At 45.9% G+C, this 13,395-nt stretch overlaps 1 protein-coding gene across 1 annotated transcript in view; it reads left to right on the top strand.

Annotated features, from left to right (window-relative positions):
• CATSPERD (cation channel sperm associated auxiliary subunit delta) overlaps positions 1–13,395 on the top strand; it is a 99,686-nt gene that overhangs the window by 50,041 nt on the left and 36,250 nt on the right. The window contains exons 13-15 of the mRNA XM_037823991.1: positions 6,457–6,570; positions 10,307–10,396; positions 11,084–11,142. Coding sequence (XP_037679919.1) covers positions 6,457–6,570; positions 10,307–10,396; positions 11,084–11,142 — 263 coding nt within the window. The remainder of the gene's footprint in view (positions 1–6,456; positions 6,571–10,306; positions 10,397–11,083; positions 11,143–13,395) is intronic.

The following is a 13,395-nucleotide window of genomic DNA, read 5'->3' on the forward strand; positions in this document are numbered from 1 at the left end:
GAAGGACTTAGCATTTTCTTGTATGTTGCCAAAATCTACCGGAATGCCTTTTTTTGTAATACTCCTGCACGCAGAGGAATGTTGCACCTTCTATGTAAGAGAGATGCAGATCTTGTGGTGTTTGCAAATGCTTTGCAGTTTTGTTGGTGTAGCTGCAGCAGTGTTTTCAGGGATTTCTTTGCGTGTTGTCTGCAGCTTCCGCAAAACTCCCCCCAAATTCCCGTCAAATTTCTTGTGCTGACACAAAATACATTGAAACCATGATTGGAAAAGTTGCAATGTGGAAAGTCACAATGTGGAAGGGATAACTGTATTCAGAAGTATTGAAAGTAAGAGATATGATTATTGGGACCTCTGTGGTCCTTTCTGGTTCCAGAGTAAGTTACCTCTAAGAGTCTCTGGAGACAGGGATTTGATTGGGCTCAAGGGGTCCACCAAGTCATTGAGGCTCCGCCTGACCCCAGCCAAAGTTGACTGATTGGGAATGGGGGATATTTTTAAAAATATGTATGCATCCATTTGGATTCATTGTTTGGCGAGTGATCAGAAATCCAAATCAACTGGGCTTACCCCAAAAAGGCAATGGTTGACCCATGTACCCAACAAGTCAAGAGAGGCTAAGCCTTCAGGTGAGGCTTGATCTAGCAAACTCAGCTCACACCACCAAGGACCCAATTTCTCTCCATCTCCCCTCTTTGCATTCCTCAGTGCTCGCGCTCCATCCTGAAGCCCCATCCAATGGCTTCTGGGAAGCTCCCAGCTCTCATAAAATGGTAGCAAGCTCACCGCCAATATTATAGACCTCACGTCTTCAAATCTCAGTGTCCTGGGGAAGAGGAAAGAATCTACACGAGATCCTGCAGAAGCCAAGAGGAATTCCATGCAGCAAATGTCTTTCATGGCTTGTTGGCTCTAAGAGGATGGCACACCCATTCCTGAACTAATCACCATGGCTGGGGTGAGCTGGTCGGACTTACTTCTTTAGATAGAGGTAGGGTCACGTGCCTGAGAACTGCAAGGAGTGGTTTCGTAAAGGAAGCTAGAGGTACTTTCAGGAAACAGGACTAGCTCCAGGGCAGAAATAGTCAAATATCTTCTCCAGGCTCTAACTGAACCCATTTTCCCCAGTCCCCGGCGAGCCATATGATGAAAGCAGCAGGAAAAGTCGTCTCGAGCCTTCCTGTCCAGCAGTTTCATCCCATTCTTTATTGCTCCAAAATTTACTAACTCAAAGTTAAGTTAAACACTGTGCTCGGAGGAGCCCAAGTTACCTCAGTTTCATGTATCTGCGAGGCCACTTCCTGTCTGAGGGTCACAGAAAAATAAAAGGAAGATTTTTTCAAGTGTCCACTTCCAAATGGTCTTTGGATCAGTGACTGTGGTGGTTTGCAGCTGTTATGTACCCCAGAAAATCATGTTCTTAAATTTAATGCATTCCTGTGAGTGTAGCGCTATTGTGGGTGGGACCTTTTTTTAATACAGTTTTATTGAGATATGTTCACACACCCTACAGTCATCCACAGTGTACAATCAGTTGTTCACAGCACCATCATACATTTGTGTGTTCATCACCAGAATCAATTTTCGAACATTTTCCTTACTACAAAATAAAAATAAAAGCAAAAAAGAACACCCTAAGCATTCCATCCCCACATCCCACCCTATTTTTCATTTAGTTTTTGTCCCCATTTTTCTACTCATCGGTCCATACACTGGATAAAGGGAGTGTGAGCCACAAGGTTTTCACAGTCACACAGTCACACGATTTAAGCTACATAATTATACAATTATCTTCAAGAATCAAGGTTACTGGGTTGAGTTCGACAGCTTCAGGTATTTCCCTCTAGCCATCCCAACACACTAACAACTAAAAAGTGATATCTATATAGCATATAAGAATACCTTCCAGAGTGACCTCTCGACTCCATTTGAAATCTCTCAGCCACTGGTATCTTAGTTTGTTGCATCTCTCTTCCCCCTTTTGGTCAAGAAGATTTTCTTGATTCCACATGCTGTGTCCAGGCTCATCCCCAGGAGTCGTTTCCCACATTGCCAGGGGGATTTACACCCCTGGGTGTCAGGTCCCACGTGGAGGGGAGGGCAGTGAGTTCACCTGCTGAGTGGGCTTAGAGAGAGAGAGAGAGAGAGGCCACATCTGAGCAACAAAGAGGCTTTCCGCGGGGGACTCCTAGGCACAATCATAAGTGGGCTTAGCCTCTCTCCCTTGCAGCAACTAGACTCACGAGGGAAGGCCTCAGATTGAGGGCTCAGCCCACTAAATTGTGTGCCAGATATCTTGATTATGAACGACTTCTAATTCTAACACCGTGAGCCAACATATTCTTGTCGTTAAGCCAAAACCAGTTAGCTGTATTTGTGATAGCAACCCTGGCAAACTAAGGCACCCCCATGTGAAAATGACGGAACCTCTACATAGCACAACAAAAACCCACAGACAAAAACTGGAACAAGTTGAGCAATAAAAATAAACAACATAGCATTGGATAATGACCCAAAGCATAAAATAAATATACACGAGTCCATCCTGATATAAATAAATGACTGAATAAATAAATTAATGGGGGAGAAGAGGCATCGCTCCCTTACAGAGGAATTCCAAAAATATAAACACATACTCTCCTCTCCAGGAGGTGAAGATTATTCCCTTTTGCTTGAGTCTGGACTGGATTTAGTGACTTGCTTCCAAAGAACAGAGAACAAGAGGGAAAAATAGCTTTATAGTGGAGAGACCTGGAGGATCTCACCTCACACAAATGATCCCGATTAATGTCACTAGTGATAAATCACGTTGATCGCCTGCTTCCTGGATGTGGTGCAGTGAGAAGGGCCTTCACTCTGCAGTCTTCTGTCCCCAAAGCCATGGCCCCAGTCTCTCCATGAGAAAACATTACCTCTAGTAATCTCTGATCTACTTTCTATCTCTGCAAATTTGCTATCTCTAGTCATCTCTTATAAGTGATATCGTATAATATTTGTCCTTACTTATTTGTGCCTTGCTTATTTCACTAAGCAAATGTTTTCAAGACTCATCCATGTTGAAGCATGTCTCATGCCTCCATTCTTTCTTATGAGCAAATAATATTCCATTGTGTGTATGTATCACATTTTGTTTATCCATTCATCTGTTGATAGATACCTCGGTTGTTTCCACCTATTGGCTATTCTGAATAATGCTGCTATAAACATGGGTATACAAGTAGCTGTTTCAGACCCAGTCTTCACTTTCTTTGGAGCTATAGCTAGACGTGGACTTGCCAGGTCATATGGGAATTCCATATTTAACTCTGTGAAGAACCACCATGTTGCTTTCCACAGAGGCTGCACCATCTTACATCCCCAGCAATGATGCACTAGAGTTCCGATTTCTCTGCATCCTCTCCAACACTTATCTTCCTTTTAATTTTTTAAAAAATAATAGCCATCTAGTGGTTGTGAAGTGGTGTCTCAGTGTGGTTTTGATTTGCATTTCCCTGATGGCTAATGATGTTGAGCATCTTTTCATGTGCCTATTGGCCATTTGCATATCTTCTTTGGGGACATGTCTGTTCAAGTTCTTTGTCCATTTTTAAACTGGAAAAACAATTTTTACAAACTGTTTTCAGCATTCATAATCAGTGGGGGTAGTTTCAGTAGCATTATTCTGAGGCTGTGATATATCTCAAGTGAGATAAAGCAAATGCATAATCGTGGGACAGTCTAATTCTGTCATCTCCCATGTCCTTGAGAACTAGGCTTCTTGGCCAGGAAGAAAGGAGATGCAGATGTAGTATGGTGAAGATTAAATAAAAGCCCTGAGGTTCTCAATTAGAATTGGGGATTGCAGCATAAATGTAGGAGGCATTGTATCTCTCAGTATATATATGGGGTTGTGTGTGTCTGTCCTCTGGAAATGCCTAGAAACAATGACCAATCCTGTAGCAATGAGCTCCCAAATGCCACTTCCAATCACAGGAAACCAGGGCTTCTCAGAGAAGTGGCTGATTCCAGGTCTGGGGTGGAGAACTCTGCAAGATGAAACTGGAACATCTTGTCATATTACAGGCAGGGGAGCTATCAAAGACGACTGGTTTATGTCAGAAGAGCCAACCCAAAGAGGCCCCCACTGGCCAAAGATGCAGCATTTTGAGCTTCAATGAATAGAAGAAAGGCAGTGGGTTGTAGTCCATGAGGTCAAAATGATATATTTTTAAAATTTTTCTTGTGGATATGGATATATATATCCATATCCTACAATTCACCATTGTAACCATTTTTAAATGTACAATTCAGTGGCATTAATTACACTCACAAAATGGTGCAACCATCACCACCACCATGACCAAAACTTTTTCATCATCTCAAACAGAAACTCAGTTACCCGTTTAAGTAGTAATTCTCCCATTCTACCTCATTCTAGCCCCTGTAGCCTCTAATCTACTTCCTGTCTGTGAATTTGCTTATTCTAGATATTTCACATAAGTGGAATCCTATAATATTGATCCTTTTGTGTCTGTCTTCTTTCACTTAGCATAGTATTTTCAAGGTTCACCCATGTTATCAGAACTTCATTCCTTTCTTTACAGCTGAATACTATTCCATTATGCGGATATATCACATTTTGTTTATCAATTCATCTGTTGATGGACACTTGAGTCGTAATGATATTTTTAAAAAACACAACTAATTGCTCACCTTCCTAGCATGACGGGAAATCGGTTCATTATCCTGAAAATTGGGCAAATAAAAGGAAAAGAACCAAGCCATTTATTCCGTCTTTCATTTGAGCTGTGCTGGGTCAGCAAATAGTAGTTGAGGGGAAATATCTTCTTATACAACTATTCCTGCTAATACATAACAACAAAATGGCAGGATATCAGTGTTTGGCAACCCCCGTTGGATTCACAGATGCAGGCTTGGAGCATCCTCAGCTGATGACATCAGAAACAGAGACAACCAGACATTACGTGCTCCCCAACAAAAGATCACCCCATTCCTTGGGTCCTGCCAGCGAGATCCAACCCGAGTCTGACGGAGCCTCTGAATCCAGCTATTGGTTTGCTGGCAATGCCAAGAACAGAGGCATGTATTTAACTGCTCCAGGAAAATCCAGATCGTTCTATGGCCCCACGGCCTGAGTTGCTCCAAGATAAATTGGAAGGAAAAAAACCCACAGGCAGGGGGCCCTCCTAAGAGGCATGTGCCAGTTTGGATGTATTATGCCCCCCACAGAACCATATTCTTTAATGCAATCTTGTGGGGGCAGACGTATTAGTGTTGATTAGGTTGGAACTTTTGGATTCGGTTGTTTCCATGGAGATGTGACCCACCCAACTGTGGGTAATAACTCTGACTGGGTTATTTTCATGGAGGTGTAGCCCCGCCCATTCAGCGTGGGTCTTGATTAAATCACTGGAGCCCTATAAGAGCTCAGACAGAAGGAGCTCACTGCTGTAGCCAAGAGAGACATTTTGGAAATGGCCATTGAAAGCAGACTTTTGCTGACACTTTGCTCCAGAGAAGCTAAGAGAGGACAAATACCCCAAGGGCAACATTTTTTTAAATTCAATTTATTGAGATTATTCACATACCATACAATCATCCATAGTGTACAATCAGTTGTTCACAGTACCATCATATAGTTGTGCATTCATCACCCCAATCTATTTTTTGAACATTTTCCTTGTACCAGAAAAAGGGAAAAAGAAGAATAAAAAATAAAAGTAAAGAAGAACATCCAAAACAACCTCCACTCCCATCCTATTTTTCATTTAGTTTTTTGTCCCCATTTTTATACTCATCCATCCATACACTGAATAAAGGGAGAGTGATCCATAAGGCTTTCACAATCACACTGTCACCTCCAAGAGCAACATTTTGAAGAACACACAGGAGCTGAGAGAGGAGCTGGAGCACAATCCAGGATCAGCAGACGCCAGCCACATGCCTTCCCAGCTGACAGAGGTATTCCGGATGCCATTAGCCTTCCTTCAGTGAAGGTATACTCGTGTTGATGCTTTAATTTGGACATTTCCATGGCCTTCAGACTGTAACTTTGTAACCAAATAAACCACCTTTATAAAAGCCAATCCATTTCTGGTATTTTGGATGATGGCAGCGTTAGCAAACCGGAACAAGACATAAAAGACAATTTCTGAAAATGGGCACTTCTAAATTACATCATCTCAAGTACACACATGGACAGTAATGCAAAAAAGAAATGCAAGGAAGCAGTTGCTGTAGAAGTCGGGGCAGGGTGTGCTGGAGGGAGGAGGGGTGCAGAGTTTGGTGGGAAGATCGTGGTGTGAGTTAAAGGGGGAAACCAGCCAGGCTTCTGCGCTCCATCCCTAGGAAACCACTTCTCAGCTACTTTCTTTTGGGAGCAGGGAGTGGATCTCATTCTTTTTCTTTTTCTTTTTTCTTTTTTCTTTTTTTTTTTTTTTGTTCATTTCTACCTAGATTGAGCTTCTGCAAGGTGAATTTGAGGACAAAATGTATACCATTGATATGAACAGTCAATTGGAGTTGTCAGCTCTGATGATACCCCGGCCGGGCAGATCACCTGTTCCAATAGTAAGTGCATCCCAGAGCCCCTTCCAGGGCTCCGTGAATTCCTCAGCATTATCTCTGTTATCCCACGGGGAGACATGCACTCAGTGGACCTCATGGAGACTGTTCTCTCTCTGCAACTCTCTCCTCAGCAGGCCTTGAAGTGTCGGGGCTGGGCTGGAGGTCCGGTTGTCTGTCCGTTCGCCTGGCTCCCCCCGCCTCTCTTTTTCTACCATGGAAACATCTATATATAATATCAAGTTTGTTATTGTAACCGTTTAGTTTGCCTAAGCTGCTGACATGCGAGATACCAGAGCTGGGTTGGCTTTTCCAATGGGGGTTTATTAACTCACAAGTTTGTGGTTCTGAGGCCGCAAAAATGTCCAAATCAAGACTTCAACAGGCGATGCTTTCTCCCTGAAGACTGGCTGCCGGCGATCCTGGGCTCCTCTGCTGCATGGCAAGGTGCACAGCAGCATCTGCTGCTCTCTCCCTTCTCTCCAGGGTTTCTTGGCATTTAGCTGCTGGCTGCTCCATCTGTGACTTTCCTTTTTCTCTTTTTTTAAAAAATTCAGTTTCTTTGAGATATATTCACATACCCTACAATCATCCACAGTGTACAATCAATTGTTCACGGTACCATCATATAGTTGTGCATTCATCACCACAATAAATTTTTGAACATTTTCCTTATTCCAAAAAAAAAAGAATACAAATAAAAGTAAAAAGAACAGCTAAAGCATTCCACCCCTCCCCCCCTGCATCCCACCTTATTCTTCCTCTACTTTTTATCCCCATTTTTCTACTCATCTGTCCATATACTGGAATAAGGGAGTGTGAGCCACAAGGTTTTCACAGTCACATAGTCACACAGTGTAAGCTACATTGTTATACAATCATCTTCAAGAGTCAAAGCTGCTGGGTTGGAGTTTGGTAGTTTCAGGTATTTCCTTCTAGCTATTCCAATACACTAAAAACTAAAATGGGCTATCTATATAATGCATAAGAATAACTTCCAGAATGACCTCTCAAATTCATTTGAAACCTCTCTTCCACTGAACTTTTTATTTTTCATTTCCCATCCCTCTTTTAGTCAAGAAGACTTTCTCAATCCCACGATGTCAGGTCCAGATTCATCCCAGGGAGTCATATCCTGTGTTGCCAGCGGGATTTACACCCCTGGGAGTCAGGTCCCATGTAGCGGGGAGGGCAGTGAGTTCATCTCCCGAGATGGCTTAGAGAGAGAGGTCTACCTGTGGCTTTCTTTCTCAGCTTCTGTATCTTTCTCTGAATTTCCTTCTCTTGTAAAGGACTCCAGGAAGAGAATGAAGGCTTACTTGGGGCATGCCTCAGCTGAAAAAACCTAATCAAAAGTTCCCACCTACAATTGGTCTATACCCACAGGAATGGATTAGCTTTAAGAACATGATCTTCTGGGGCCCATAAAGCTTCAAACTCTCACAGTAACCATTTTTAAATGTACAATTCAGTGGCATTAATCACATTCATAACCATCACTGCTCTCTATTTCCAGAATGTTTCCAGCACCCCAAACAAAAACTCTGTCCCCATTGCTCATTTCCCCTTCTCCTGGCCCCTGATATAACCTCCAGTCAGCTTTCTATCCCTGTGATTTCGCCTACCGTCAATACTTCATGTAAGTGGAATCACACATGGTGTCCTTTTGCGTCTGGCTTACTTCCCTCCACATGACATCTTCAAGGTTCATCTGTGTTGTAGCATGGAGCGGCACTCTACTTGCTTTTATAGCCCAAATAATATTCCATTGTGTGGATGGGCCACGTTTTGTCGATCCATTCATCTGTCAATGGACCCTTTTGGCAACTGTGAATGATGCTGCGTTGCACATCGGCATACAAGTATCAGTCCGAGCCCCTGCGTTCCGTTCATTGGGGTCAATGCCTAAGAGTGGGGTTCATGGGCCATGTGGTAACTCTGGTCAACTTTCTAAGGAGCCACTGTGCTGGTTTGGATGTTTTATGCCCCCCAAAACGCCATGTTCTTTGATGCAATCTTGTGGGGCAGATGTATTAGTGTTGTTTAGGTTGGACTCCTTTAATTGAGTGTTTCCATGGAGACATGATGCAATCAACTGTCTGTGAAGTGGTTGATTAAATTATTTCCATGGAGATATGGACCCTGTCCATTCAAGGTGGGTCGATTTAATCACTGGAGTCCTGTGAAGGAGCTCACAAACAGAAGGAACTCAGAGCAGCTGAGAGAGACATTTCAGAGACGGCCGCTGAAAGCAGACTTTTGCTGACACTTTGGAGGTGCTAGATGTTCTAGTTTGCTAATGCTGCTGGAATGCAAAACACCAGACATGGATTGGCTTTTATAAAGGGTTTATGTTTATTTGGTTATAGAGTTACAGTGTTAAGGCCATAAAGTATCCAAGGTAACACATCAGCACTCAGATACCTTCACTGGAGGATGGCCAGTGGTGTCCAGAAAACCTCTGTTAGCTGGGAAGGCACGTGGCTGGTGTCTGCTCCAAAGTTCTGGTTTCAAAATGGCTTTCTTCCAGGATGTTCCTCTCTAGGCTGCAGTTCCTCAAAAATGTCACTCTTAGTTGCACTCAGGGTATTTGTCCTCTCTTAGCTTCTCTGGAGCAAGAGTCTGCTTTCAATGGCCATCTTCAAACTGTCTCTCATCTGCAGCTCCTGTGCTTTCTTCAAAGTGACCCTCTTGGCTGTAGCAGCTTTCTCCTTCTGTCTGATCTTATATAGTGCTCCAGTAATTTAATTCAGACTCACCCTGAATGGGCGAGCCAACACCTCCATGGAAATTATCCAGTCAGAGTCAGCACCCACAGTTGAGTGGGGCGCATCTCCATGGAAACACTCAAAGAATTACACTCTAATTAACACTGATAGGTCTGCCCACACAAGATTACATCAAGGATAATGGCGTTTGGGGGACATAATACATTCAAATTGGCACACTAGCCCAGTGGTTGGTTTGGAGAAACTAAGAGAAGGCAAAACATCCCAACAGCAATATTTTGAAGAACTCACAGGAGCTGAGACAGGAGCTGGAACACAACCCAGGATCAGCAAACAGTACCTTCCTAGTTAACAGAGGTTTTCCAGAAGCCATTGGCCATCCTTCGGTGAAGGTATACTCATGTTGATGCCTTAATTTGGACATTTTCATGGCCTTCAGACTGTAAGTTTGTAACCAAATAAACCCCCTTTATAAAAGCCAATCCATTTCTGGTATTTTGCATAGCGGCAGCACTAGCAAACCAGAACAGCTGCCAAGCCCGGCCTGCTCTGTCTTCTCCGTGTCCTTGGCATGAATACCTTTTCTTCCTAACTCAGCCAGAAACAGGCTTCTGTAACTCCCACTTAAGAGCCTGGGATCCCCAGGGCTGAAAACCAGGGGCCTGCACCCAGATAATCAAGCTGAATGGAACTGAAAACTGGGGGCGGGGGGCGAGGGGTGGAAAGCATCACGAAATACAAGGGACGCTCAAGTGGGCCCCGGACCCCAGGCACTCTCTCTTCTCAGCCTCCTCCTCCAGAGTGACCCCCAGGCTTCTCCCAGCTCAGCTGCTCGGGGAGGTCTGCAGAGTGGGGCTCGGAGGCCACGTCCCGGGTTGGGTGGGTGGGTGGAGAGGTTACTGCCCACTGTGCTTGCAGGCCTGTGGGGGGCTCACCTCTGTGGATGTCTGGGCCCCCCTTCCCTCCTGCCTGCTCCACCCAGCCCCGCTTCTCCTGTGTGTCCTCCTGCCCAGGTGACAGTAAGCAACCCCCACTCCCTGGGGCTGCAGGTCATCACCTACGAGGATGGCTACACCTATGACGGCAACACAAAGCACCGACTGGTGAGCTGGCAGAGGGGACCCCGTGACGGGCGCGGTCATCCCCCAGCCCAGCCAGGCCCTCCCACTGTCCCGCGGGTGCCCCTGACTGCACCCCACCGCCTTACACATGCCCAGTCCAGAGTAAGGGCCTGAGGGATTTGGACAGGACACAGCCCCTGCTTCCCCAACCCTCTCCCTACACCCCCACCCCCAGCCCTGAGCACTGTCCCTCCAGTGGAAAGACAAACAGAAAACCACAGGACAGGGCATTCGGCCAGCCCAGAGAGCGCCAAGAGCTGGGCTAGCTGGGTAAACTGAGGCATCGGGACCGAGGCGAAATAGGGGGAGATGGCTGTGGGGAACCCCCGGGGATGAGCCAGAGATGGGTTCCGGGGGATTCATAGGGCCCAAGTGGAACTTGCCATGGGCTTTGAACTTGATCCCAGAACTCCAGAAAGGCGTCTGGCAGTTTACGCTGCAGAGGGACCTGGCGAGGCCTCAACCACCCTCTCGATCGTTCTGGTCACGTTGCCACCAAACAAGAGGGAAAAACAAAGCCACCCCTGATTATGGCTCCCAGAACAAGGGCAGCCAGGAAACGAGATCCAGAGTCAGAGAACAGAGCCAGAGACAGGCTGTATGGTTTCCGGGGTCCCCACACCGCGACCTCCTTAACGTTACCGCCGGGTGTTCTTTCGGGCTCCACAGAACATTTCTCTGAAGCAGCAGCAGCACTGGGGCAGGGCCGACCCCAGCTTCACGTCCAGGTATCAGGGCGCCCTGGCCGGGGTGGGTGGCCGTGGCCTTCTGCTCTTAGCAGGAGCAGGGAGAGGAGGGGTGGCCTCGAGACCCTCTGCAGGGGCGGTGAGACGAGAACGGCCGACGACACTTCACGGAGAGGAGAAGTGAGATGGGGCGAGGCTGAGTGACTTGTCCCCGGGCATCTCGCTTTCCTCAGGGTGCCGTAAAAAGGCACCCCCAACCGAGGGGCTTTAAGACATCAGAAATATATTGGCCCGTGTTTTGGAGGCTGGAAGTCTGAAATCGGTCTCCCTCTGTGGGGAGAGTCTGTTCCGTGCCTCTCTCTTGGCTTCTGGCGGTGGCTTGCCAGCCGGCCGTGGCCCTCTCTGCCCCAATTGTCATGTGACCGTCTCCTTTCTGTCTGTCTGTCTATCCGTGTCCAGTTCTCCCCTTCTTATGAAGACACCAGTCATTGTTGGATTAAGGGTCCAGCCTAATCCAGTTTGACCTTGTGCTGGTTTGAATGTATTATTACACCATAAAAGATTATGTTCTTTAAATTCACTCTTGTGGGTGCAGACTTATTGTGGGTGGACTTTTTTTTAAATACAGTTTTATTGAGATATATTCACATACCCTATAGTCATCCATGATGTACAATCAACTGTTTGTGATACTATCATATAGTTGTGCATTCATCACCACAATCAACTTTTGAACATCTTCCTTACTCCAAAAATAAAATAAAAGTTAAAAGGAACACCCAAAACATTCCATCCCACCCTATTTTTCATTTAGTTTTTGTCCCCATTTTTCTACTCATCCATCCATATGCTGGATAAAGGGAGTGTGATCCACAGGTTTTCCCAATCACATGGTCTTTATACAATCGTCTTCTAGAATCAAGACTACTGGGTTGCAGTTCAACAGTTTCAGGTATTTCTTTATAGCTAGTCCAATACACTAAAAACTAAAGAGGGATATCTATATAGTGCATAAGAATGCCCTCCGGAGTGACCTCTTGACTCCATTTGAAATCTCTCAGGCACTGAAACTTCATTTTGTTTCATTTCTTTTCCTCCTTTTGGTCAAAAAGACTTTCTAAATCCTACAATGCCAGGTCCAGGCTCATCCCCAGGAGTCAATCCCATGTTGCCAGGGAGATTTACACCCTGGGAGTCATGGGGTGGGACCTTTTGATTAGGTTATTTCCATGGAGATGTCACCAGACCATTCAAGGTGGATCCTAATTCTTTACTGGAGTCTTTTAAGAGCACTCACGGAGAGAGAGAGAGCTCAGAGAAGCTGAGAGAGACATTTTGGAGAGAAGCTAAGAATTGTAATCCAGAGTTTGTTCCCGGGAGAAGCAAGGAGAGCCAGGACCCGCAGAAGCCAAGAGAGAAGCTAACAGAGGACCCCCAGAAGCTCAGAGAGCTACGTCCCAGGAGAAACAAGCAAGGATGACCAGGAGTGAGAGAGAGAAGCTACAACAGAAGCCTGGAGACATTTTGGAGAAAGCTAATTTGAAACCAGAACCCAGGAGAGGAAGGACCAGCAGACTCCAGCCATGTTCCTTCCCATGTGACAGAGGAGCCCCAGATGCATCGGCCTTTCCTCAGAGAAGGTGTCTACTCTTGATGCCTTAATTTGGACATTTTCAAGGCCTTAGAATTGTAAATTTGTAAAGTAATAAACTTCTACTGTAAAGGCCAGTCCGTTTCTGGTATATCACGTTCTGGCAGCTTTAGCAAACCAGAACAGTCCTCTTCTTAACTAACTGCATCTTCGGACACCCTATTTCCAAATAAGGCCACAGGACTTGACCATGTCCTTTTGGGGGATATGATTCAGCCCGTAGCAGCAGGGAAGTTGAAGCCCCCCAAGTTCTCCATGGAACGGTGCAACATAAATGGGCACATCAGCTTTTTTACCTGACTGAATACACTGTTGGAATCTCTCTCCTCCTTGGCAATGCCCCCCCACCCGTGCCCCTCCAAGCAATGACCCAGGAACCCCGGAAGCCCTCCGCACCCCGGAAGAAGGTGGGGTCTGCCCACCTGGAGCAGGGCTGGCGGTGCAGGCAACGTCCCCCTCCTCCTGACCAGGCTGGGGGCTGGGGCCCCTCCCGACACTGCCCTCTTTGATAAATCACACAGGGATGCAGGTCCTGGGAGCCCGGGCAGAGGCTCTCAGTGATGTTGACCAGGTGGGGTGCTCCTGAGAAGAGGTGGAGGGGCGTGGGAGACTGGCCAATGAAGGCAAAGAGAGGACAGGACAAG

The sequence above is a fragment of the Choloepus didactylus genome, assembly GCF_015220235.1.
Source record: "Choloepus didactylus isolate mChoDid1 chromosome 25 unlocalized genomic scaffold, mChoDid1.pri SUPER_25_unloc1, whole genome shotgun sequence".
NCBI lineage: Eukaryota > Metazoa > Chordata > Mammalia > Pilosa > Megalonychidae > Choloepus > Choloepus didactylus.